This window comes from Punica granatum, chromosome 5, assembly GCF_007655135.1.
Source record: "Punica granatum isolate Tunisia-2019 chromosome 5, ASM765513v2, whole genome shotgun sequence".
Taxonomy (NCBI): domain Eukaryota; kingdom Viridiplantae; phylum Streptophyta; class Magnoliopsida; order Myrtales; family Lythraceae; genus Punica; species Punica granatum.
Window position 1 is genome coordinate 30,252,499 of NC_045131.1, and position 27,644 is coordinate 30,280,142.

A 27,644-nucleotide genomic window follows, 5' to 3' on the forward strand; every position below is an offset into this window, starting at 1 on the left:
ACATTAAATAAAATTCGTTTTTCCGGTCACCTTCCAGGCGAGCCGCTTTGACTTTCCGGCGGTTGGCGTCAATCGGTGACCATATTTAAATTGCTTTCATGGATTTTCATTGTGAATTAATTTAATCTGGTTAATTATAAATAGAAAAGGCCCTTTTAACCCCACTCTTACTAATATAGATTATATGTGAAATGAAGTACTTAAATAAAAAAATTTTGCTTCGCCTGAAAAAATAACATTTTGTTTTCAGATAAATCCAATGAATTTAGCAAAATTTCAAATATTTTCGGTGCGCATTGAGTTCTTAGATAATTAGATATTTTTATCAGTGTTATTAGAATTGGATCGGATGATGAACAAGAAAGGGTTTATGGGTTTATGGGTTTAATCGAGGATTCGATGGGTTAGACCACACGTTTAATTAAAATAAAATAAATATTGATATTATTAAAAAAATTATGATAATTAAGATAGAATTATGATGATTTCAAAGAAATATAAGAATAGTGTAAGAAAATATATATATTTAATATTTCTATATATATATTTAATATTTCTTACTTCAAAATAAATATTAAATTTTAATAAGTACTTAAAATTAGAGTTTAAAAAGCAAGAAAATAATGGTGACTTAATTGGTAGTATGTTAGTAGTTTAAAAAACAAGAAAGTAATGGTGGCTTAATTGGTAGTATGTTAGTATGTGAAGTATGAGTTTAAATCTTACACAACCAAACAATTTTTATACTAAATAAAAGATTGAGTAAACTAACAATTTGGTCCTTGATGTTTGGATCGGTCATCAATTTTGTCCTCCGTGTATGCTGGCCATCAAACACATCTCGGATGTTTGCATTCCGTCCATCACTTTCATCCAACCATCCAACCCCCATTACTGCAGTTATGACGTCTTCCATCAAAAAACTGAAATTATTTTTTTTTTAAAAGAAAGAAACAAAACGATGACTCACCTAAGACACTACTGACTAAAACCCTACTTTATTGAAATCAATTCCTAAATCAACATTCCCTCCTTTTACCCTTCTTTACTCTTCGATACCCAAATCCTTAAATAATCCTTGTACCAATCTACCATTTTTTATTCTAAAGACAAGGAAGAGTGCCGCTATGTTTGATTCCTGCTTCTGCCATGATTGAATCGAGAAACCCTGTTCCAATTTCTTGACGAGGTAAGGAAGATGAATTATTAGGCGAAAATTTGTAATGGTCAGTTCGGTAGCCCCCTTCTTTTTCATTGATTGATACTAGCACCTGGAGCATTGGCTAGTTTAGATTTTGGATACGAGGCTAAATATTTGGAATTACGTTAAGCTGCTCATGTTTAGGGCCTTTATGTGGGCATAAGAAGAGAACAAATACAATTAGGTAGGACTACTTAGCTAGATGTTTTATCAGAAATGGTAAACTTTTAGTATATGAGAACACCTAAGTTTTGTTCAGTTCTTTCTTTGTTTGCTTTTAACCAAAAGGAAAATTCTTTTGTTTGTTGTTGTGTGATGCGATGACTGTTTATTCTTTTGCAAATGCGTTGCATGAACTTCATAACCTTCGGTCATCAAATTAAGCAGATCAAACACAAGTGAAGAATCTCTGGAGTCTTCTGATAAGTAGAACTTGATATACATTCTCAGTTTTGGTTGTTGCTTATAAGTTAGAATAAGCAAACCTTCAGTATGTAACTTATATTATGGAAAAATGATTTGAATATGCTCTTTTTTATTGATTTATGTAAAACTATCAATGGTCATATGAGTATGATACTTTTCTTTTGAGTAAATATGCATAAGATTTGGCTGCAGCTTTTGGGTTGTAAACTGTTATATACTCTTTTCTTTATGAGTTCTTCTAGTTTGACAATTGAAACAATGCATAAGATTAGGCTTGGCCTTTTTTTCGATAAGTGACAAGACTTTGTTCAATATAACTTTCTATGGACAAGGAGAGGAATATGTAGCAATAAGAAAACCACAATAGCAACAATATAAAGCTCATTGCAACAGCAATAGCAGAACTTAAAAAAAAATTCAGCAACTCATTCATTTAGTTCTAGTGCAAATTTTGCAAGTTATCGTGGGCATTCAATTGCTTGTCTTGTATAGAGGAAAAAGTTAAAAGAGAAAAGTCAATCAATCGAAATAATTCCAAGTAGATCAAAGAGGAGGTATTATAGTATTTATAATTGCTTCTTGATTACATGAGATGGGTATATACAACGATAAAGTACAAAATCAACAACTTATTCACTTTCTACTACAACAAACAAATGCACCACCACACCATTCTAATGGAAGCCTGGTAAGTCCTATTCTTCTACAGTTCGACATCATCATTTGCCTTGAGAATAGCAACATTTGCAACCTTGCTGCTTGGCTGCTCCCTTCCCCCTACAGCAAACACAAAGCTTGTAACTAGATAAAAGGAAAGGTCTCTCTTTGTCACCCTCGGTGCCCCATCAATGGCCTTGCAAAGAGTCACCGTTCTTCTGAAGCTCTGTTTCAATGGGTAGAAGGAAATTCAAATTGAGTGCCAAAAACTAAAGGACTTGGGGTTGGTGGTCGGCAAATTGGAATCAAACTAAGGTATATGGGGATTGAAGAAAGAATAAATGAGAGAGAAGCAATTGGGATTTGCAATTTGATTTCAGTTGCAACCCTAAGAACTCATGGAGCCTTGTCGAAATCTCTAAATTTCAGCGACCAAACCACAAACAACTTCCCGCTTTTCCCCTTCTTGCTTGTGCACTTTTCACCTTCTTCACTTGCTCCCCACCGGAGCCTTGATGAGTGAGAGTTGAGAGCGGCGGTGGGTTTCTATTGGCAGTGGGTTTCTACTAATGTTGGGCTGGGATTTCAACTATGTATGAAGCGATATCATTTTAAGTCAATTTTCCCCTTTTTTTCTTTATTTTCAGCGACTTAATTTCTTTATTTTCAGCGATTTAATGGACAGTGTTAAGTCTTCTGTAATAGCAAGAAAATGGTTGGACCAAAATGATGGACGGAGTACAAACGTTGGGGGTAAAAATGATGGCCACGAAACATTAGGGACGAAATTGATGGCCGGTCCAAACATCAAGGACCAAATTGTTTGTTTACTCTAAAAAATTCATAAAACTGACCGGTTCAATGGAATTTTGCTCAAAACAGACTGGTTTAATGGGTCCGGCGATTCAAATATGCAATTTGATTTTTTAGGCGAACCAGACCGGACATGGTGCTAGTTCTCGATCTGACTGTTCGAACCAACCGGTTCGGTCCGGTTTTGATAACAATGATTTTTACTATAATATAATTTAAAAGATAAAAAAGAAAATTAGAAATGAATGCGCGTCCAAACTACAAGAGGAAAAAGAAGGTGGTAAGGACTAAGAAGTGAAGTGGAGAGTGAGAGAGTGTAGATAAAAAAAAGATTATTAAGTAGTTATTATAATATATTTATATTTTTAATTTTTAATTTAATGGTTGTTATTAATTATAATATAAATAATTGATAATAATCATTGAATTATAGATATATAAATATAAATATATTTAAAGAATTACATAATAAATTCTATTTTTCTCATCCACTCTTTTGCTACATTTTTTTTATCTTTCTACTTTCTCTTTCCTGTTTGACCGTCCATACGCTTCTAATTTTTATTTTTGTTTCTTTTAAGATCAATTATGTTTTTCTTATCACTCTTTTGCTACATTTTTAATCTTTCTAATTTCTCTTTCCTCCTTACTGTTTTACCGTCCATCCACTTCTAATTTTTATTTTTATTCCTTTTAAAATTATATAAAATAGATCTAATTAATTTTATCAAAATAATTAGTCTAAGATTTTTTTAGGTTTGCTAAGTCCTTTGGAGTTTCTTAGAAATAAAATTAATTTCGCATTATATATTTGATGTCACTTTTAATCTATTTGTAATCATTCCGTGGTTTGCGAAATCGAATTGTTGGTATATATGATTATTAATTGAACAAAGCGGTACTAAGGCTTTGCGCGATAATATTTTATCAATTCTTTTGTAACTAAATAAATAATCAATACATATGATGCAAATGAATAAAAATTTAAAAATAAAGATAAACACTTTCTATAATTTTTTTAAGAATGCGAATAATATTATCTAACTTAAAGAAATATCATGTAAGAGTAAAAGTCCAAAAAATTAATGTAAATAAAAGATATATACGTATAAGAGGAGTTTTCAGGTCCACTATTTATAGGATTTTTGTTGTATTAGATTTGAAAAAGTATCTCATATATCGATGAGTTTTTTAAATAATCGAGAAAATTTGTAATTTTTTAAAAGGGCTCATAATTATATATCTATTCTATACATACAAATAGACATATATCTACATTTCGTTGAATGTGATACATAGAATAAAATTTGGCAAAAAGTTCATTTAATCGGAATTTGAAAAGGCAAATACACGAATCCCTCCATTCGAAATTAAAGTATTCGAGCAGTGCAAAAGATAATTAATCAAGAGTTAAGGATTTTAAAATAACGACCCGTCGTAAGTACTTATTGGCTTTTATATATTATAATAAATTGGCCAAAATGTGCACTCCATCTTCCAACATTAGACTTAAAAAAAATGAAAAGAAAGCAAACACCTTTTTATTACAAGAATTAAGATTTAGTTAAATAAAGTAATAAACCATAATTTGATAAAATCAAGTGGAAGACGATAAATAAAGGGCAAATTTCATCATATAACATGATATTTTGAATCTTTTCGCCATATAACACATATCGTGTTAATTTCACAAAATTGCACAAAATTTTGATTTTTTTTCATGACATAGCATGACGTCATTTTTCCATCAATTACCTAACGGAGGGTTGATGTGGCCAACATTCTACCCTGGCCTAGCTGCACATCTAGGGTTATCCCCCTTCCTCCCCTACACAAGGCAATGAGGGCGATGCTGGATCGAGTGTCCCAGTTGAGTGGAGTCCTAGCCCAGTCCGTGTTTCCTACAATGAGATTCCAAAAGATTAGATTACGCATTGTAGAGATATCAATCTGAAAAGCATCAAATTAAGCATCACGGACAACTGAAAAACATCTGCACCTCGAACGTAACAACAGAGTCGATTTCGTGACTGTATTACGTGATGTTAAACATAGAAGCTGATGAGGAGAGAAGGATAAGTCCCGTTCTTACCGGGAAGAAGAGCAGAGAAGCTCCTAGTGGACATGTAGTCATAGACAAGGAGGTTCTTGTCCCTGTTGAAGTAATAAGCCCTCAATGGAACCAAGTTCTCATGCACTTCTCCAATCTCCTCCGAGACCACCCCGTCCTTCAACCTCTTCGCCGAGACGATCATACCTCCCATCTCTAGTGGTGTCTTGTAAGTCATCCCGAACGTCTCCTTTTCATCTATGAAGGGTCAGAAAAAGGTTTGAATATGCTATTGGATAATTGTTTTCATAAATATGCAATCTTTTTTTTATATATAAATAATGAGTAAATTATAAAATGTTCACATGTATTTTAAAGAACTAAAAATTATTACGGTAGACTGGGCGCAACACAAGTATACCTCTTATGTACAATTATCCACAAAAAAATATCTCAAATAGGAAATGTACGGATCCCTGTGCAAAACTGATTTTTATGGACAATTAGGGAACTTCAGGTGCAGAGAGCTTGAGTTGTAGTTTAGGGACAGTCAAAATCCTCTTGAAATGAACATTTTTTTTCCTAGTACCTAAGAAGGAGCTCACTTATCCACTAAATTCTAGATTCGAAGCGCCTCAGAGCCACCGAAACACTTTTAACATGATTACCCGTTCTGTTCACCGCCAGGAATTCACGTAGCCCCTTGGATTAGTCGGACAAAACTCGACACCCTGGGTTAAAAAAGAAAAAAAAAAGAAAAAGAGCAGCTTCATTAGAATGAGGAGCTCCAAATCTACTTATTATCATATTCAAAAAAGTTATGATCCCACCAACATGGATTGGTTCACGCGATTTGGCATTTATTCCCCTTAAGCAAAATATTGGGTTCGGGTCATGTGAATATAAAAAATACATGCTATAAGGGCTTCATCCTCTTAGCGGGTTGACCCAACTTGAACTGAATTAGTCGGAGCATGTTGAGTTTTCGAATACTAGAGTACAAAAAAAAATATATATATATATATATATATATATGATCCCAAGATTCAACTACTTCATCATAGAATAGAATATGAACAGTTCATAATCAATAAGACCTCCTTGGACAGCCTCTTAATTTCGCAGAAAAGTCTATCCAAGATGGCTAATCAAGGTACAAAAGAAGCCCCATAAGAGTGAACAGTTTGAAATGAGAAAACTCTATGCCAAGATACCTTCTCCTATTTTGGTTGTTATTTTTTTCGGTAGGAGGATAGAGCCTGTACATTGCAGAAACAAACAAAACATTAACAAATACAACGACGGGGTATGAAGGCCCCGACACAATCACCAAACAAGGATGGGCTAATGCCAGGCCGAGGAGAACCAAAAAACCGCGATACCAAGGGAAATTGCAGAGACCAGCGGGCCATCTAATCCTAGCACGAGTTAGCTTCCCGGTAACAATGATGCAACAAAACCTCCCCCTCTCTCCCAGTGACACTCCGGATGTCTCCCACAAGATTCTCCAGCCTCGGGTTACCTTGTCAATTGCCCGCAGCCAGGTTCAGCGCCACTTTGGAATCCACCTCAATCATCAGCTTTCTAACACCCAAGTCCCACGCGTGCTCCAGGAATATAAGGACAGCCACAGTTCCACCATGAGCGATGAGGCCCAGCCAACATTATGGACAAACCCCGAGATCCATTTACCACGCTCGTCCCGGAGCATTCCTCCAAAACCTGCCCTCCCTAGATTACCTCGAGATGCACCATCTGTATTGAGTTTGATCCACCCAGGGTCAGGAGGACACCATTTGATCCACCTCCAGATTTTCTCAGGTCCAGCAACTTTCGGGATGCGCACAGCAGCTTGCTGAAAAGCTGAGGCGACCCTCAAAATCGTGGCCCCCTCATTGGGCGGTCTGCTGAAATTAGCCTCGAACAACTCTCATTCCGCCAAGACCAAAACAGCCAACACCCGATTGCAAATAACATAAAACGGCTGTCCTATATTGGTTATTAGAGGTTTAAAAGAACTAGACTTCCAAACGTTAGCATTCGACAAGAGGCTATCTGTAATAGCTTTCTTAACAGATGTAGTGACCAGATTGATGACTATGATAATTTCCGAACGCATACTTCTTCGCCAATTTACAAAAAATAGATAGAACTGAGATTATTACGAGGTTTGATGGAAGGGGTGCTTGGTTCGCTGATTTGAACCCACTTTCTCAGGAAAGTTTTGATTTTTCATTGCCCATTACGGTGTTTGTGTGTAAAGTGAATTGTTGTAATTGCTTTCTCAGATTAAAATTTTATGAGCATGGTTGGTAAAATGATTATGTCTAAAATACTTGGTCTTCTCATATTACGATCATAAATCCAACCTCTTATCTCGATAAAAATATAAATAAAAAATTATATTACTTACCCACATTCTCAGTAATTTAACATATTTACGAAAAGGAACAATCTCAAATTTCGATTTATAACTGAGATAAAGTGAGCACATAGTTTGATTTTCCTCATAATCTTGACTTTTCAAGTAATATGAGAATCGGCAACGAAACGGCCTGAAATGGAACATTGGGATGCCCCTGGAGTAATGATCAATTAGGGGACCTTCAGAAGCTTTATTTTGTACTAGTACTACTCAATTGAGATAGCTCTCCGTTGTACTATAAGAAGCTCACATTCGGGCATGCCCATGAATATCAAGGGGAAGCAAACTATGGTCCGCTGCCGGACTTCGCGATATGTTAAGTATCATGGTGTGTTAGGTATCATAGTGTGTTAAATATCGACAGTGCCTACATCTGCAATGCAATATTTGAGCAGCTTTCTAGTGAATATATAGTAATGTCATATTTGTATACATACGGAAATCTGCCAAGTCAAAAATTAAATGAATATTGGATGGGAATCATAGGGAAGATAGATGTAATACAAAAAGTTATATACTTATTAAATCTATCAAACTTTAGAAACCTCAAGCAAAAGAGAGGAAAGAAAACGTGCTATCCAATGTGGAAAAAGCTCTATAGTAATTTGGCCCACTCGTTATTTTTCCTGAAAGAAGAACTAATTGTAATGCAACTGAACTTTTTATGAAATTGACGTTAAATGCAGCGCCTTCAAATCGATCAACATTTCTACGTATCACTAGAAATTCCTCAAATAATATATACACTTGTGGACCCATATATAATAAGTACATGAGACACCGGAGTCGGATACATCTTCCGGTCGCTAGACTAACGTAGGTACGAGAGCAGCAACGGGGTGATATACATTTGAGTTATAAACTTCTACTATTTCTTGGGGCGCCCCGTATAATAATATCATTTGGATTTCTAAATCCAAGCGAGAGACCTAATATGAAGTTGAATTTATCAATTCCTTTTAACGAATCGCCAAAGCCATTCTCTAAACTTGACTGCTCTGGCAAAATGTCGCCATCAATTGCCCGATTCTCAACCTATTGCTACCCGAGCAGTCGTCTCGGCAATGATAAGAAACCATAGGCAAAGCCGTGAAACCAATCGACTTCTTCACGAGCGAGCCCTCTTCGTGGATGTTCCCCAAAAAGCTATCCCTCTAGGTATTGTTGGTAGTCCGCTTGTAGGACCCGAACCACTTGGATTGCATATACTCACTCCTCCACGGAGGCATCGAGAGCTCCGATCTCTTCATGGACTGTTTCATGGCGTCACTCATCACCCTCACCAGCTTCTTCAGCTCCTCGCGCTGACCTACGAAGATCAAGGGGAAGAGTCCCAACATTGAAGTGAACTGCTCCCTCGGTCGGGCTATCTTGAAGATGGCTGCTAAATGGACCGCAACAATGTAGCGTTGTCCATTAGCATTGATAACATCTATGTCCTGGTAGTCTCCTGCCGGTCGTTGCCCCGTTTTCTCCCAGCGAGATTTGCACACTGTGCATAATCAAGTCAGACGGATCGAAATGAGATGATATTATTACGACTTTTTTTTTTTGGGGGATAAACATTACGACTAGCTAGTTAAGGGCAATTCTAAATGATCTTTTCTCACAATTTTTTTCTGGAATGTATTGTAAAATGACTGCAGATGACTCACCAGCATGAGCTCACGCTTGAAATCATCTCCTTCGCGTCATCTCTCACAATGTTGTATCCTAGAAGATCCCTCAACGTGTCCATAGTCTTGGCATCGGAAACCTTGGAGAAGTCCTCAATGTTACACTTCTCAATCTCCTCGTCTACTAGAAACAATTCAATGCCTTCCCCTTCTTTCTCCATGAACGAGGCCACAAGATCGGACAGGTTGTCAGGGCTTATCTCTTCTGTTGCTGAGTGCTCGCTGCCACTGCTCTCGCACATCCCCCGGCCCTGAGCCACCTCATCGAAGGCTGCCGCCACCCTCTTGGACCTCACCGGATTCTACACCATGATTTGTTTTTCCTTGATTATTCAAGTGTTTCTCTCTAGTAATTTTGTTCTTTGGGAGAGTGATTGAAGTTAGCAATTTATATAAGAGGGAATTTGGGATGCAGATATGGCCAACTTCATTTTTTTTTGTCCTCATCCAAAAAAAAAAATCAATTTTCTTAAATTAATTTTTCTCCTTTTTAGCGTAATTTTCAAAGAATTATAGCGTGTTTTCTAAAATAAGTAAATACTCTCTTTGCATGAGACCTGGTGTTATGTTTATCAATATGCCTTGGTACATGAGCTTAATTTTGACTTCCTTGGATCAATCTGACCATTTTCACGGCCACCTCCATGCTTGAGGCAAAACATTATTAGTTTGCTGCTGTTAAATCCCACTTAACTTTTAGTTTGCTGCTGTTAAATCCCACTTATCTTTATCATTTTTCTGTGTGTACATGGTATTCGGAAGCCTAATAAGTCCCCGGCTAATCCAATTATCTTTATTTGTTTAGAAATTCGACTTTGCGTGCCTAATTAATGTTAATTTTTTTGGATAAGTCTAATTATTTTTATTCTCCTTATTAGATAACATTCTAATTTTCAAATGGAAAAAATATGTTCAGCTATATTTAACACTAGAAAAAGAACATGTCCTACGTGCAGAATTTTAAGATAAAAAAAAATGAATTATACTATTAGCAAAATTACATCGATTCATATATAGTCCTATTCATGATTTAATAATTTTTATTGGATAGGGCCTAACTTAATATTCTGTTTATGAAAAATTACATTGATTCATCTTCGCATTAATTCAAAAATTATATTAATTCATTTTCAAACAAAGTGAACTAGTGTTATTATCCCTAGAAAAAATCACTGGATGTAATTTGTCTCAAGGTTAAACCACAAGAGTATTTTTTTTTTTTTTGTACTTTTTCCAAAATGAAATTCCGGGTAAGTTTAGTGGCTCGAGTGGGGGCCACTAATAAGAAAAGGGACACTAAATTTAATTTCGATCCTTGAACTAAAAGGTCCGAGATTTCTTTTGAGCCAACCGGCCCAAAAAAGCATGGGCCCAGGAAGATTTGAGGCCCAATTACTCGACTCTGACTGTAGGCCCAATTATGTCCTTATATGGGCTTTGTGGTCGACGTAAAAGACCATCGGAAGTCAACACGACCTTCCCCGCAGCGCAGCACACGTCGCGACTTGAGAAACCCGCAGGAAAGAAATGAAACATCTCTCTCTCTCTCTCTCTCTCTCTCTCTCTCTGTAATTTGTCCCATAAAAAAAAAAGGGATTTTTAATGATATATAAATTGATGTCTCCCTCGTAGCCTCGGTGCTTGAATAGAGAGAAAAAGGAGATGCTCGATTTCTGAAACTCGGTTTTGCATCCCTCCCCTCGCACTGAGAGCACAGCCGAAGAATTTGAAGCCGAAGGGGATCGGAAAAAAAAGGTGATGTCTTTCCCCTCTCTGAGTCCCGAGCACGCATCAATCTCTCTTCCATTCTTCATCATCTGTGATGGGTCGTGTTTTTCTTTTGAGTTTGGGCAACTTTCGTCGTTCGGCGAGGAAATCAATTTCTTGGCAGCCGGCGTGCGGAGTGGGTCGGTTCAGATTGGATCTCTGAGCAGTTCCCCAGTACTTTTTTTTATTTGATGCAAGTTATGGTTAACTTTTTAGTAAATTAAGGTTGCTTTGTTAATCTCGTCCAGCGGATTTTCGTCACCTGCGATCTGGGGCGTGGAAGGAATTGTGGGGTTGCTTTGTTTTGCGTCCGTAGTTAGATTCAGGTAATGCCCGAGTTACGCCAGAGATTGTTCGGGTTTTCTGGGCTTAAAGTTTTGGAATGCTCTGTATATGATGAACTACTTGTTCTAAAGCATATATATGGGCTCTCTACTGCGCTGTCTGGTTGCCAGTGGACAGCTTCTTGTTTGTCCTTCTGGTAGAATGAAATTGTTAAGTGGTGAATTCACCTCATTGTACGCTGTTGGTAACTTGGTGTTTATGTTCCCTGTTCATATGGTTGCTCAGGTCTCTCGCGACTTGTTCTAGGATATCACAGAAACAGGATTTTAGTCAGAAAACTGCTGGAGCCTCTGTTGGTTCGGGATAATTTATTACAAAAGCAATTTATCACTTTATATCTATAGATGGTGTCGAGTAGAAATTAAGAGTCTGCTCTTACGACAATCGGTTGACGTGAATCATATGAAGTTCTTGGTTACATTCTTTATCCTACCTAATTGCTTCCTGCGGGGTTAAATAGGGGGCCCTGCTGTTTCCATTATTGCATTATATGTGGCAATATGTACTGGGCCTGTCCAGTATGTAGAGATTCATTCAAGCCCAAGTAGTGGTTATTCTAGAAGGATATGTAGATTTTATTTCGTAATTTAACTTAAATTTCGAAGCAGCTAGAGATAGGATAGTTATTAGTTTAAATTATCGAATCTAAATCTTTTAGATAAGGTTTATCATACGTCAAGTCTTTTAGAATCTTAGGTAGGATTCTGTTCTTATCTTTAGTAGGAGTAATATCCGATTAGGATCCTATAGATAAACCATGGTGCTCTACGTTGTAGATTGTTGCTATACATAAACCAGTTTGCTTTTGCATTAGTTTTGTATCTCTTGAGCATACTATTCCTTGTACTTGGCGTGGCCTTCCAAGGTGGTGATTTGGAAGTGCCTTCGATCTTCCAATATCGAGCAACCCATACCATCCCAGTATCACTAATGCTTGCGCTACCTGTTTGCAGGGTTTCTGATAATAGAATGGCTGATGGTATTTCGAGCTTTTGGGGTCCGGTCACATCCACGATTGAATGTTGCGAGAAGAACTACGCCTATTCTTCTTATGTGGCAGAATTCTACAACACCATATCAAACATCCCTTGCATCCTTTTGGCTTTTATCGGTCTCATAAATGCCCTGAGACAACGCTTTGAGAAGAGATTCAGCATTCTTCACATATCTAACATGACACTCGCCATCGGGAGCATGCTATATCATGCCACATTGCAACGCGTGTAAGTTTTAAAGTCCTACTTTTATGCAGTGCACTGCTTTTTGGTCATATGACGAGGAATTACAATGATGGGGATTGGTGATTTTGTGTGGTTGAAATGGATGCAATTAGAATCTATTGAACAATGAAATACATTTATCTAGATTTGGTAAATACATTTATGTCATTGTTCGGTATGGAGACTAGGTTCTCCGATAAGAAGGATCAGAAAGGAACTCATGCTCCATAACACATGTGGCTTTGATGTTGCTGTCGTTATTTCAGAGGAAAATTTTCTTCTGATTATTTGGGACAATGGATTTTCTTAGAAAGTTTAACCATTAGCGATCGCATGATTTGTCTTTTTCCCCTGCCGATATGTTAACACTTTCATTGTTTCCAAGCTTTTACGGTTTTGTGATTTCGATATTTAATGTTTTGTGGCATACTTCCTCTGTAAATAGTAGTTATGACTATGAGAACTCCAGTCTGCATACTATTCTGAAGAAATCCTTTTGGCTTCGATCTAAACAGGAATCTGCTATTATGATGAGTTTGTCTGACAGTGATTACAGCTCTTTAACCTGGTTTTGCCATAACATATCCAGGCAACAGCAGGGTGATGAGACCCCGATGGTGTGGGAGGTGCTTCTGTATATATACATACTTTATTCCCCAGACTGGCACTATCGGAGCACGATGCCCACGTTCCTCTTCCTCTACGGCGCCATATTTGCAGTCTCACACTCTATCTTCCGCTTCGGGCTTGGCTTCAAGCTACACTATGCAGCCCTCTGCCTCCTCTGTGTGCCTCGGATGTACAAGTACTACATTTACACAGCTGATCCCGCAGCCAAACGGATTGCCAAGCTCTATTTGCTGACCCTTATCCTTGGGAGTTTGTGTGGGCTCCTCGACCGAGTCTTCTGCAAGTATGTGTCAAGTTGGCCCGTGAACCCTCAGGGACACGCCCTGTGGCACGTCTTCATGGGCTTCAACTCCTACTACGCAAACACATTCTTGATGTTCTGTCGGGCCCAGCAACGGGGATGGAACCCGAAGGTAATTCACATGCTGGGCGTATTGCCCTATGTGAAGATTGAGAAACCGAAAGCCCAATGAAACACGTTAGGAGCTATCGGAATTCCTTTTTGTTCAGAATTTTGGTTGTGGTTATTAGGGGTCGCTTGAGATTTTTTTGCGGGGCACAACTAGATGCTCGGGACTATTTTATTGGTTTTGTTTTTGCCCTATCTTGATAAGTTATTCATTAGACCGACTAGTCTTGTCTACTAGAAGTTGTAATAGTACAAAAATGTGACATAGTCGATATATTTATGTTCATTTTTTCGGTGATATGAAAGGTCTTGTGCTTTACTAGCAAACACTAATGCACCTTGACTCAGAATTCAAACTCGGAAATCTGTGGATACGTTTCTTTTTTCCTTTTTTTTCCTGCCAAATTGTAGAACTGGAAACAAAATAGAACACGATATAGATTTAACCCTATACTGGTTTTGTTTCATGTTGGCAATTGGTTAAACTAATGAAAAGATTTCAATCAATTGAATTTGTGGCTCTCCGCTCTTCAGATTCTTAGAAAACCTGTTGGAGTGTACAGATAGAGATGACAAAGTTAAGGTAGCCGATGATCTTTCACAATGAAATGTAATCCGGACTTTACAATTTGCCAACGGAAGGTATACTATACGAAGCTCGTAGAGACTTCATATGCTGGAAACATATAAATGGTAATTTAAAATTTTAAATAGACATCCCATTTAACAGAAGAAACTCAAAAAGGAGATGATCATGTGCTGCACGAGCCAAAGAGAATCTACTGATCAGAAAACACGAAAAGTCATACTACTAGTGCTTGTGAATAAAGGTGAAAACACGAAAAATCAGATAACAAAGTGCTCGCGAATAAAGGCGAAAACGCTAAGAATCATACAACTAAGTGCTCGTGAATAAAGGCGAGCGAGAATCTGATTATTGTCAGAAGACAATGCGAAGAATCATACAGGTAAAGTGCTTGTGACAAATTTAACAAAAAGGTATTATTCCTCCATAAAACCCCCTGCAGGAAAGCAATCAGAATCAAACTACTTGCTAGCTAAGAAAATCAATGCCACGCCATTCTCGATACAAGATATCGGCTAGTGTTACTATACAGAACATGAAGCGAAACACCTAGATCAAATATGCCACCAACCTAAAAAGATTTGAGCATAGCTACTAGCACTTCTAAGAGGAAAAACATATACAGATCGTGTCTTTTCCTTCCTTGCTGAGCCAATATGATCAACTCTGATTTCGAGGCCAAAGATGACGAGCTGCTGCAGAAATGGACCCAACCAAACTGAGCCTTTCATGAGATGTAGATTTCCTACGACTTCCCGACTGTCCTCTCCCGGAGAATTTGCCCCAGCTTCATAAAGAGCGCTTGCTGCTCCTCAAAACTAAGGCTCATCATTATCTGCACCCAAAACAAATCAAACACCGGAAGTCTCTCTTCTTAGAATCATATCTGAGGGGAAAAGGATGAACTTGTGCAAATAGTGCATATGTGATCACTTTTTACCTGATCCAAGATCATCTCGACTGAATAACTCTGGGGCACAATAAATGACTGGTGGTAGATGTACGCAAACACCGCCATCACCATCTACATCAGAAAGAAAAAGTAAATAGATGCAATAATAGTTGCAAACCTTCAGCAAAACATCGAATTTCTACTTCGAAAGTGCATTATTCTGTAAACGAAGTAAAGGATGATCCAGATTCCTGGTACAGATAGCTATTGTTTGGCTCCCTCTACAGCCTTGTTTTTAGCCACAAAAGAGATAACGTTAGGGAAACCTAATGAGGTAGCTCACCTGACAATCCATTCTATCTGTTATACCACCATGCCCAGGGATGCTATCGCCGAAATCCTGTTGGAAAAAAGGCGAATTTCCAAGGATCAGGTCCTGAAGTTTATCAGGTATATATCCCATATCAGAGACAACAGAATCATTTATCAGCAAACCTTGATCTTGAAAGCTCGCTTGAAACCGCTGGCAAAGAATCCACCAAAAGGTGCTATTATTGATGCAAATAGACCAAGGCAGAGCGCATGCCATTGAACTGGTAAAATAGAAATTTCTTTCCAAGGAAACTGCGTGATGACAGAACAATGAAGCAATAAAGTCGTGTGAATGGAATTGACTAAAAGACAACACAAAATTGAGTAAACGCACACAGATGAATGCAAAGATTTGAAGTACTCTTGATTTGCTTGAATACTTAATACTTACCCAGTCAGGAACCAATCCCTGAAGAGAAAAATACTCTGGCGTGAACAATGGACCAGGATCGCAGTGAAGCCAACCGGTTGATAGATCCTGTAAGGTTTCAATTGTTTGATGACATAAGCTACTTAACCAGGCCTAGGACTTGATTTATACATTGACACAAGTGGGTGCATTATCTATTACCTTCCTCGGACATGTCAGCCACTGGGAACGACCCATAATATTGGCAAGCTGCATAAAAAGTATCAAAAATTAGATTGCAGTAAAGAACTATTTACTTAATAATCAATAATCACTTGATCTTCCAATGAAAATATTTGCACGGTGAAAAATGTTCTCTCAAGCTCACCACAAAAGCAGATATGATAGTCGAGAATGATGCTCCTATGAATCCCTCCCAAGTTTTCTTTGGAGACAACTTGATCAATGGGGTTCTTCCAAAAAAGAAGCCAAAGATATAGGCAGCAATGTCGTTTATAACAATCAGTGTTGCTGGAAGAAGAAACCTGCATCAAGACCACCCCATCATTGGCAGAAGAAACAATAAGCAGGGAAAACGCGCTTCCATATGGGGGGTGTGTTTAATTGAGAAGCTCCATCGAAACCCCTTTAAACAACTAAGATGCAGGTAGCAATATTTATAGCAACGTTATCCCATACAAGATTTGTTTTCTAGTGAAGATGAATTACCAGAATATTCCCTCAAAAATGCTTGCAACTGTGAAGGAGGATTGAACAAACACCACAATCAGAATCATATGTGTCCACGCATATTGGCCAAACTGATACTTGTACATCTTCTTCTTCAAAGTAAGAATGAACCACATAAAACCTGATTGCGGCAACAAGATCAATATAAGCACTCTCACTCTCTACCATGATCACGGTTGCTTGAGTACTAAGGAACAAAACATTTTGTCCAACAAACCTGTGATGTACAAGGAATAGCATATGACTGTATGATACTTGATCAGATTGCTCACGAGCCGATATAAAACTTTATCAGGTGTTACAGTATTCGCAAGCCGCTGACTTAGTATGCGTCCATACACGAAGAGCATCGCAGTGAAGAAAAAGTGCCTTCATGCAGAGAGAATGGTATGACGACAAAGAATAACCGCTACAGTTCAACAAGTAGGAAAGCAGACGAAAAGAAAATCTGAATGTACGTATTTAGATAGTAAAGTCCTACTCTTACCAGTTCAGCATCCTAAATCCTGGGAGTTGTCTATCTTCATGGGATCTCCTCAACAGACTGAAAAGCTCTCTTGCCATGAAGATTTGGATAACAAATATCATGGCTGTAATGTACAGGTGGCCCATGTAGATAATTAAAGCGAATGATCCAATCATCCATACTGTAGAGCGAGCACGTATTATCATGCTCCGATACTTGTTTTGATCATCAACGAGTAAATTGCCTCCATTTGCTCTACTAGAGTCTGGAACAACCTGGCAACATGAAAAGAATAAGAAGGGAGTCGTTCATTTATGTTAGAAAACAGCTTTGACACATGTTCCGCTGACCAACCTCATTTGAGCGTCTTCGGTGCCGGAGCCTTGGCGTGTTCGGCGCATTGGTATTATTATCCCGTTGCATAGCTCTTCTATCTGTAGATGCTACTCAAGAGGAAGTGCACATCAATTTGGAGTGAGCTATCCAATACCTGAGAAGTCACAAGACCCTTTGAATAGTTATCACCCCAGCCTTAATTCACTCGTTTCATTGAAGAAAGAGAATCGCTATAACCATAACAAAAGATTTCCTAAAAGATATCCAAATGTCAGGCATCACAAGAGAAACCAACCCAAGTAAAATTAAAAAAGAAAAAAGAAAAAGAAAAACTGCAGATTCCTGACCCAAGTTCTTCGGTAAGTTTGGCAGTTTGAATCAGGCCAAATTTATTCAGTTCAAATACATCAACCATAATGATAGAAGAACGAATTTTTTCGAAAAGAGGTTCAGAACCGATGGCCCGCTATTCATGTCATATCCCGACTTCTTGACACTGCACCCCGGATTCTTACAGTATTATCATCAGATTGCTCTGGCCTCAAAAACTAGAGTGTGCTTTAACGGGAAAGTGCTGGCATTTACTACCCCAGTGCACGCAATAAACACAAATCATGAAAGCGATCGAAAATAGAGCAGCTCACTAGCTAGTAACTTCGGAGCCATCATCAAACCATTAAAAGCAGACAGATTCCTCAAATCCGCTGCAATCAATTTCATATCTTGTGCTCACTGATGCGCCAAAATAGCACGGAAATGCGCAACCGCGACACAAATTCGAGCTCAAACAATGCCAATACTCGAGCACGTGACACTAAGCAACAAGAATGCGGACAAATTAATCACTCCGAAGCCATTGGAAACCTAGAAGACATTGAAATCGCAAGAGCAAATCTACCAAGATAGAGACGTCCAGACGACGCAAGGGGGGAGAGAGAGAGAGAGAGAGAGAGGGAGGGAGGGAGAGGAGGATTCGGACTTTTGCTTCCGCCTGCGAGGATCGAGAGGAGTGGAGTGGAGGAATCGGAGATGGCAAAGAAGAAGAAGAAGAAGAAGAGGAGGAGGAAGGAGGAGAATAATAATATTACAGAGAAGACGCAAGCAAGCAAAGGAAAGAGAGAATAAGGAACATCGGAGATAGGCAAAGGCGAAGGCTTTCTCATTATTTATTTTTCTTTTTTTTATTTATTTATTTTTTTATTTTGGGAGAAAATCCCAAAAAAATCGAAAATAGTGAAAAAAAAAACATTTTCTTTTAAAAAATCTAAAGTATTAATTAAGTAATTGGTTGAAATATTCCCTGGAACTAGCGGTAACCCGAGTCTCCACGAATCGGGTTTGTAAATAGTTGGGTTTAAATAGTAAAATAAAATCGAAGAATAAACAACAATTGCTCTAAAGATTGAGAATTAGCATTCCAAGCCAAAAAATCCCCCACGAAAGAGGATGAAATTCACCGAAATAACAAAAGAAAAATCATGAAAGTATACTTCACGAAAATCCCTCAGGTGTTTTTGAGGAATGTGAGATGATTCATCTCTCTTTGTTGAATTTCGAAAAAGGAATATATCCGTATAAACAAAAAGAGAAGTCTCGTGCATTATCATAGTTGCATAATTTTGTTCGATGGGCAAAATCGAGCCATCTTTTTATATTAATGTTCCATGCTTTAGTCAATCATGCTAAGATAAAAAAAAAAAAAAGAAGGGACCAAGAGCAATTTCCCCTCATACTTGGCTAGTAAATTTATCTATGTTCCAATTTAATAAATATATAAATTTGGCATGACATCCTATAATTGAATGCGGATAAACTACACGAAAAATTAATAATTTTAAATATACTTTATTTTACATCGATGTAACGATTGATGTCTTTGTTACGGACATATATATAACAATTTAAAAATGAAGTAGTGTGGTATAAAATTTTTTATCTCACGAGGGAAGATGCTAACCCATCTTAGCTATTCTTGAAAAGATGCTTCCGTCGTGTTATCGATTGGGTTGTGCAATGAATCAGGTTGGGACTTGGGCGAGCCATATGGGCATCCGTTTCGACGAGTGGATGAGGTCAGAGGGAACCTAACACGTGGAGAAATCCGGCTACAAAGGAATTTGATATATAAATAATAAATAAAATTAGATTAAATAGGCAATTTGGTCCATGAGTTTGCACGGTTACATCAATTTCGTCCATGACTTATTTTTTGCATCAATTTGGTCCTTGATTTTGTCAAGTTACATCAATTAGGTCCCTCAAAAATCAAAATTGCATCAATGTGGTCCCCGAGACACATTGCCCCATCAGATGGGTCCCATATTACATCAATTAGGTCCCTCAATGTTAGTTGACAACTTTTGGTTGACGGTGGTTGACGTCCGTTAAGTAGAAGAAGCCTAGCTGATGTAACGGACAAGCGTACTGATGTTCCATCTTACGGCACTATGAATAGATTATATCAATATGGTCTCTGGCTTGACATTCTCTCTCTTAATTTTTGTCAACCTATCTTTTCAAGTTTCTCTCCTCTCTCTTCCATTTCCCGCTCATTTCACACTCATATGTTTCTTCCCATTCCTCTTCGTCTCTTTCTCTTAGAAGCCATTTCTCTCTTTCTTCGTCTACATTGTGTGAAGCGTGAAAGAAGCAAAGTTTGTGAAACGATCGAACTGACGGTACCTTTGTCTGCATACTTAGGTAAGTCTTTCTGGCTCTCTAAAATCATATTGTGGTCCCACATGATGAAAAAGATGATCTTTTATGGGTTTCGATCATTGATGACATCTCTGTGGTTGCATGTTGGATAGAGATCTGTCTTTGCCTCTCTATAAGCTCGTTATGGTAGTCTAATGAAAAAGATGAGCTTTTTTTTTTTCCAATCGGATCATACCTTTGTCTGTATGTGGTTGTTTTTTTGGGTTGAAATCCATCGTTGTTGTTGGCTTTGTTGAAAAGGTAAAATTTTACGGTTTATAAAGTAGTTTTTGCTGATTCTTGCAATTTGCACTTGTGGAAGACAATGATGTACATTTTCATCATGGAGGAAGATTTGTAGGGAGTCCTAAGGAGAGTTATGAGGGTAGTGACATATTCACTTTCACAAATATAGATGTAGACACCCTAATTGCTGTTAAAATTTATGAATTGGTGCCTAAGAATTATGGAGTACACCTACAGCCTGTCATTATAGAGACTCCACATTTAGAAACTTTGATTTGGCCATAAACCCATTCCTAATAGACCATGATGCCAGATACATGATTACTGTCTTACAAGATCAGAGTGAGTTGCGCTTGTACTATGAGCATGACTATGTAGATAACCTTATACAACTCACTAAAGGGAAGATTAGGGATTTGGAGAATATTGAAGCTGAAAGGAGGGAACGTGAAGCTGCAGAGAAGAGGGAGCATGAAGAGCTTCAGAGGAGGGAACAAGAAGCTGCACGGGCAAGGGAAAGAGAATTTATTGAAGGGATGGCCAGTCAATGCTTTGGTATCGAGCCACCTGGAGTTATGGAGTAGGATGAGGAAGATGATGACATTCATTCTTAACAATCCACTGGGATAGGACCTAGTACCGTGTACTATGGAAATGCAAGTCAAGTAAGGGTAAGGAAAAAATCACTTGCTGTGAAAACAAAGAAGAAAAAGGATAAAGGTAATGACAAGAAATGTGCTGACAAGAAGAAGAAGAGTAATGACAAGAAGAGGAAAAGTACTGAAGAGAATGAATCTGTTAAGAGGAGGCCAAATTACAAGAGTAAGGATAGATTCAATGCTACACCACATGCTGAATGAGCTCAGATGGAGATGCAGCATGCTGCTCGTTCTGCTTATGATCATGATGTAGCACTTGCATTTTCTAAAGCTCCACCAGCAAATGCAGCTCCTCTAGGTCAGGAAGAAAAAAAGAAGTTGTTTGATGGACATTAGTACTGACTTTACTCCACCTCAACCATCACAGCCCTCTCAGACATCACAGCCATGTGAAGCACAACCTTCACAGCTACTTTTCCTTTCTTTTTATAGAATTTATAATATGTATGTCTAATTGAAAAATAATGAATTTTCTTTTATTAATTTGCTGTATGCACAGACTCGTGAGATACCCCCCCCCCCCCAAAAGTCAGGGCTCCTTCTTATACTCCAATGACAGCAAAGACCATGGGAACTGCCAACTCTAGAACTGCTGCAAGATTTGCAGCTTACTTCCATCCAAGGGGGTCTTCTCATCCTCACATCCTCAGTAAATTGAACCTGGAAGAAGCTGACTGTGATACTTTTTTGTGCATTTGATCAATGACATATCAAATTGTTCTAGTTATATTAAGTTGAATGTGATACTTTTTGGGTTATATTTAGGTTTGAGCTATCTGTGTAAGTAGAAGATAGCAATATATGCGATGGTGGACAACGCTCTAATATCATACATGTTACTCCGTCAAAGTAATTTATGCTCTCTTTTGTAAAGGTACTTTGGTAAAGTAACGTGCACTCTCTTTGCGAACATTTGGTAACTTGTTAATGCATCTATTTTGGTCATGTTAAGTTATTTTGCAAAGTTGAAGGTAATGCAATTGACAGACATAACTCTATCATGCCTAAAAACAATAAAAGGACCAATTTGATGTAACGTTACATCAATGTTGTCACCTAGAGAACATGCTCCTTACGGTCCAAATTGATGTAACGTCCAAACTAAACCTTCCAAACTTACCAAATTTAGTAGAATTATAAGAAGGACAAATTTGATGCAACATTTCACAAAATTGAAGTAACAATAACCCCTCATTCAACTGCGTGACCACCTTAAGTTAACAAAATGCCTTTGAGGACCTAAATTATGTCATCAAGGACCAATTTGATGTAATCTAATGTCCTATTTGATGCAAAATGCTAAAGTGAAGGATACAACTGATGTAACAAGGACCACATTGATGCAATTTTGATTTTTGAGGTACCTAATTGATGTAACAATGACCAAATTGAAGTAACTTGATAAAGTCAATGACCAAACTGATGCAAAAAATAAGTCAGGGATAAAATTGATGCAATCGTACAAAGTTGGGGACCAAATTGTCTATTTACGCATAAAATTAATAAAACATTCCATTATTGAAACAATTATATTCAATAAGTTCAAAGCAACTCGAGATTGGGCTCCGTTATTTACAATTAAAAAAAAAACAAAGTTCAAACCATGGGTTATGTCGTAATTGAGTTGTCCTACTGCCCTGATGTTACTTGCAGTAAAAACATTCAAAATTTACCAAAAAACACTTCGTGTTCCGAGCAAATTGAAATCCAAATATAAGGATCGGTTTGAACGTGTGTATGTGTGTATATATATATATATCTAGACACCTCATTGTTTCACAAGATATATAGAAATATATTAATGATGGTAATAGACGAGATGCCATGCCCTTTGACCTAAATTTGATATATAATTGATATCCGCGTGTTAAGAGAAAAAAATTGTCAAGTTTTATATGACTGAAATTAGATAATATTTGACACATATGATATACAAAAAAATATAAATATAAAGAAAATGTATGATAAAAAGATAAAGGGTCAAAATAAATACTAAAAATTATAAAAGAAGTATATATTATAATGGCAAACAAGTACATAATTTAGTCATATGGAATGTAAATAACGTATGTATAGAAAGTCAATAGTCCTATAATATGACCGCAATAAGATTAGCCTATTGCAAAAAATAATAATATTGAAATAAGCATTGGTGCAAAAAAAAAAGTGTGATTGTTCATGAGTTAGGATATTGGAAAAATTATACCGGTAAAAGATTATTAAAAAAATGAATTTCCGTCTCGTATTTATAGGAAATTTGGTACATTTAACTAAAAAAATGATACATATCTCGATGAGTTATTTTAAATTATCCAAGAAAACCTTTTAATTTTTTCTTAAAAATCAATTTTTTATTATTACATACAAATAATATAGATGAATAACTTAAATACGCCGAATATGGCCACAAACAAAACATAGTAAAAATCCAGTGAATGAAATCAAAAGGTCAATTCAATGTAGAACTGCGAGTTTCGTAATAAAATGTTAAGTCACTCAACTTGGGGCAAAGGGTTTGCTAACCGAGCTTAGATAGTATGTCCGCTTCAACTTTTATCTACTACTACTAATTGGAGAAAGAAGTTAGTTTGTCTAACTTTCATTTTCGAAAGATACCCATAAAAAAATAATAAGGCTAATTGACAACCATTAAATAAATAGAAGTTAAAAGGTAATAATGTAATAATTTGATGTCTAAGTCCTGACTAATCCAAGTTCAAGCTGGGTCTTGTCCATGAAGGTGTAAAACTCTTCCAATCGTGAATTTTCTCCATTACAAAATTCGAAACCGAGACTTTATTCAAGATCAATTGGTGTAGAGCCACATGAACTAACCCATGTTAGGGATTAGTGTGCAGTTTATGTAGTATATTTGTTTTCAATATTTTCTAATAGGAGGCATGGTTTCTTAAGTATCAAGCCCATGCTGGAACGGAGATTAATTAATCTCAACTCATAGACTCAGTGACACTAAAAAGGATATAGCCAAAAGAAGAAAGAAATGAAATGTAGAAGAAAAAGACTCAAATCTGGCTCGTAAAGATGGGAATAGAAAAACAAATGATACGAAAGCAATGGCGGCTCGCCACCTCGGGCAAGGCCACCTGAGGCCAAATTCCACAAATCACCCTATGGTTTTCATAAATGGATCGATGGAAAAGAACAGAGAAGTCTGGCTCACAAACAACGAAGATGGAGGAGAGAAAAGAGGGATGAACCCATATAAGTGGTTCTCTATGCCAGCCGTACGCTTATTGGTTAAGGAAGACAAACCAGTCGATGTTCTTCGCTATGAGCAAATTGTACGAAGTCCTATAGTAACAAAGCGCAGAGCAAAATCCCTTCAAGAAGAGCCCTAAACCCCAAAATTAAAAGCTCTCTCCGACGCTCCTTTTTGCCCTCTTCGAATCTGCTATCGATCGATTCCGAATGGATGACTTTTGAATGGGGGCTCCGAATGAGACTCTAAATGACTTCCTAATGGTGATCTCTAATCTGACAAGAGCAGCTTCAAGTGTAGGAGTAGTCCGTAATGCGGGGGGCTACGATCAATACCCTTCATTTCTGCCACATTTTCCATTGGAAATCCGCAAATCGGACTTTACAATATGTAATCAGGTGAAGATTACATCGGGGCAAATTAAAATTCAGGACACATGTACCATATGATCAGTAACATCAATCCTATATTGTCCTTTTCGATATAGAACAGTACCGATTACCCCTACTTTTTCCAATTGAGGTCACTGTAGGTGTCCCCGATTTTTCTCATTAGCAAACAAAAAAAGGACATGCAAGTGGGAAAAATTATTAGCTAGAAAATTTCTTTAAATTGGGACAAAAACACAATAATTGAAGTAGCTCAAGAGAGGATTCGAAAGTTCAGAGACCTCAAGGGGAGATATGACGTACTCTCGGGGGAAACTGAGGAAACATTTTTCCATTTTCTGCTTGCTTCTTCCATTGCTGATAAACCCTCATCTTCTTCGATCCTCTTCAGTCGCAGAAACCGAGCGCGTCACCAGAGGTTGGGTCCCTACGTGCAATGGCTCGATAGCAAAATATTGCAGCAACTCCGCCGAAGAACTGTTTGTCGATCCATGGAGCAGCAAATATACAGACGGTAAAATCGGTTATGGAGCTCTAAAAGGCGATCAGGCAATCTGTGGAGGTAAGGGCATGGCCTACTCCAAGCCCCCCTGTATCCCTCCTAGTTCAAACCCTCATAATCCTAAAGGTTGTTACAAGATATATGATTGTAGGGGTGGTCAGTGACTGCTCCGGGTTTAGCTGCTCGTTGTATTACTAATATGTATCGTTCTCATAACGTTAAGATATATGCATGCAACAACGAGCAAATATTGGGTGAGTAATACACAATCATTTGGTTGTATAAAACTCCATGACACGTTTAAAATAAGAAAGAGAAAGTTATATAATGAGACATTAATCATTTAGGAGTAGAGTTTGAAACAGCCAAGTGATTATGTCCTCCTGGAGCAACTAATAGTTTCTATACAACTAAGTCCTCCTGGAGAGATTTGGAGTGAGAAAGCATACTTGATTATGTTGGTAGTTGTAATATTAATTTATTGTAAAACAGTTCGTATTTTCTGCAACAGCTAAGTCCTCCTCGAGAGATTTGCAGTGAGAAAGCAGACTTGATTATGTTGATAGTTGTAATATTAATTTATTGTAAAACGGTTTGTATCTTTTTTAGTTATATGGGAGACTCATAGGCGTAATACAATGAAATTGAAATCCTAAATATCTAATAAAGGGGGCGCGAATAGTCCCAACTGAGTATCAAACTTGGAACCTCTCGATCACCAAGCGAGGGTGTGCATTACTGTGCTACAACCTCTTTGATCAAATAGTTTGTATTTTAACTAACACGGATTGGTTCAAGAGGTTCGACGCTTGTTCCATTAAGTAAAATCTTGAGTTCAAGTCTTGTGATTGAAGAAAATTTATGCTGAGACCTGACTTGAGCTCAATTAATAAGAGTCCATTGAGTTTTAAAAAATCAGGTACATAACTAAAAAAATAAAAAAAGAGTTCGTATTGAGGGAAGTTTTCTCTCTTTTTTTCTTTCATTATATATATCTACCTGCCTCTTTACTTCTCCGTCTTCGATATTCTGTGGCTGCCGTTTTCTTTCTTTCCGCAAATAATGTAATCCCTGTTTTTCTTTATATATAGAGTACCTGCTGTAAATTATTTTCTTGAAAATGACTAAGTGAGGAAGAGGTTTTCGGTAGGGCGACAGTCTTTCAAGTTTGATTATTATCAGTAGGACTTATCATGTTCGTATATTTTGTCCTTTTTTTCAATTTTTGTATGTGGTCCATGATCTTCCTTATAGTCGAAAATAACTATTCTCTAAAATTATATATGACCAGAATTTGTAAATTAGGGTTTTTTGAAATTGTCAAAAATAACTCATTTTAAGTTTAGTGAAAATTCCCCAGCGTATGTATGAGATGGTTTGATCTATAACATATAACCTTAAAATTTTTTTTATCTAAACATGAAATCATTCACTTGTAATAAATCCAATGAAAGTTTAATATAACTATAGCAATATCAGGTGTTTAGAACAGAAAATTTAATAAACTATACCATTCCCTTGTAAAATGATAAATTTCAAAGTAGTTACCTTTCTTTGCCCAGATAAAAAATACTTCTGATTGTTGAGTTTCTGTGCCGGTCCAAACAAAAAGCTGGTTCACAACTCGTTTTCTTGGAAAATTGTTTTCCTGAAAGCCCATTCTTATGGAGCCCCAAATGACAGTCCATGCCGATTATCTGAGGATAGAATTAGTACAATCCCTCTGCATCAGTTGGCAACGAATTTACATATTTCTACGGAACAACCAGTCTATGTTACCAAATTATTGAAATCCCTATCCCTTAGCCATGTAAGGTAGGCCAGACAAGAAGTGGGATAGACTTTTTAAAAGCCTAAATCCCTGTTTGGCGACGATGGGATAGGGATTCAATAAGATGCAACTGTTAAGGAGTTAATCCCATTTAAGGGTGGATTGACAATTTAAAATATCATTTATGCAAAAAGACTGACATACCCCTGCACTTGACTTGAACTTTCAAAAAATGCCATTATAAATTTAGAGTATTAAAAGAAGTGAAAGAGGGGAGTCGGGCCCCCACTGTCCTAGTGAAAAGAGAGAGAGAGACCGAGAGTCGGCCTATGGGCTCGACTCCAGCCACCATAATCCTAATTGGGGTTATCGATGATTTTTGTGACCATTGGCAACCTTGATTGGAGCTGTGATGGTCGAAATCATCCACAACAGTCCTCTCATTCATCTCTCTTTCTTCGAGAGAGAGACAACAATGGGCGGATGGGAGCCGAAGATGGCTGTCACCACCCTAGGTGAGGTCGTCGGCGACCCTTGAGTCCATCGAATACCTTGCCGGAGGCAGTGACGACCGACATCGGGGTCTCCACTGCCCCTCTCCTGCATTTTGCGAATCTACGATGTTACTGTGCTTTTTTTTAATTCCAATTTTTTGTTTCTGTTATAAGGAAGTTTCATGAACCTTGTATAATAAATAGAAATTCTAAATATTTAATAAATTGGCATTGGTAGTTTCACAAGAATATCGAACTTGGAACCTCTTGATTATCAGGCAAGAGCGTGCACCACC

General features: G+C 37.4%; 4 protein-coding genes across 7 annotated transcripts; 2 read left to right on the top strand and 2 right to left on the bottom strand.

Annotated features, from left to right (window-relative positions):
* Positions 1-8,726: 8,726 nt before the first annotated feature.
* LOC116209151 lies at positions 8,727-9,490 on the bottom strand. Its single transcript, XM_031542707.1, has 2 exons — positions 9,232-9,490; positions 8,727-9,064 (listed from the first exon to the last, which is right to left on the bottom strand). The coding sequence occupies exons 1-2, from the start codon at positions 9,488-9,490 to the stop codon at positions 8,727-8,729; spliced, it is 597 nt and encodes a 198-aa protein (XP_031398567.1).
* Positions 9,491-10,751: 1,261 nt separating this feature from the next.
* Positions 10,752-13,946, top strand: LOC116208695 (alkaline ceramidase). 3 transcript variants are annotated; one of them, XM_031542239.1, is made up of 4 exons: positions 10,753-11,003; positions 11,264-11,341; positions 12,314-12,583; positions 13,170-13,946. In XM_031542239.1, the coding sequence occupies exons 3-4, from the start codon at positions 12,330-12,332 to the stop codon at positions 13,681-13,683; spliced, it is 768 nt and encodes a 255-aa protein (XP_031398099.1). In that variant the 5' UTR covers positions 10,753-11,003; positions 11,264-11,341; positions 12,314-12,329; the 3' UTR covers positions 13,684-13,946. The 3 variants fall into 3 exon arrangements, with proteins under 3 accessions (XP_031398102.1, XP_031398099.1, XP_031398101.1); XM_031542242.1 differs by lacking the exon at positions 11,264-11,341 and having other exon boundaries at positions 10,752-11,003; XM_031542241.1 differs by lacking the exon at positions 10,753-11,003 and having other exon boundaries at positions 11,262-11,341.
* A 543-nt stretch (positions 13,947-14,489) lies between these two features.
* On the bottom strand, positions 14,490-18,511 carry LOC116208734 (phosphatidate cytidylyltransferase 2). Of its 2 annotated transcripts, none has more exons than XM_031542285.1 (12): positions 18,269-18,511; positions 17,389-17,524; positions 17,056-17,309; positions 16,786-16,937; positions 16,548-16,689; positions 16,207-16,363; positions 16,041-16,088; positions 15,861-15,947; positions 15,593-15,721; positions 15,441-15,497; positions 15,146-15,229; positions 14,490-15,040 (listed from the first exon to the last, which is right to left on the bottom strand). In XM_031542285.1, exons 2-12 carry the CDS (start codon positions 17,455-17,457, stop codon positions 14,951-14,953), a joined length of 1,269 nt encoding a protein of 422 aa, XP_031398145.1. In that variant the 5' UTR covers positions 17,458-17,524; positions 18,269-18,511; the 3' UTR covers positions 14,490-14,950. The 2 variants fall into 2 exon arrangements, with proteins under 2 accessions (XP_031398145.1, XP_031398144.1); XM_031542284.1 differs by having other exon boundaries at positions 18,350-18,508.
* A 2,119-nt stretch (positions 18,512-20,630) lies between these two features.
* On the top strand, positions 20,631-21,173 carry LOC116209152 (axoneme-associated protein mst101(1)-like). The gene is made up of 2 exons (XM_031542708.1): positions 20,631-20,856; positions 20,944-21,173. The coding sequence occupies exons 1-2, from the start codon at positions 20,631-20,633 to the stop codon at positions 21,171-21,173; spliced, it is 456 nt and encodes a 151-aa protein (XP_031398568.1).
* Positions 21,174-27,644: the final 6,471 nt, after the last annotated feature.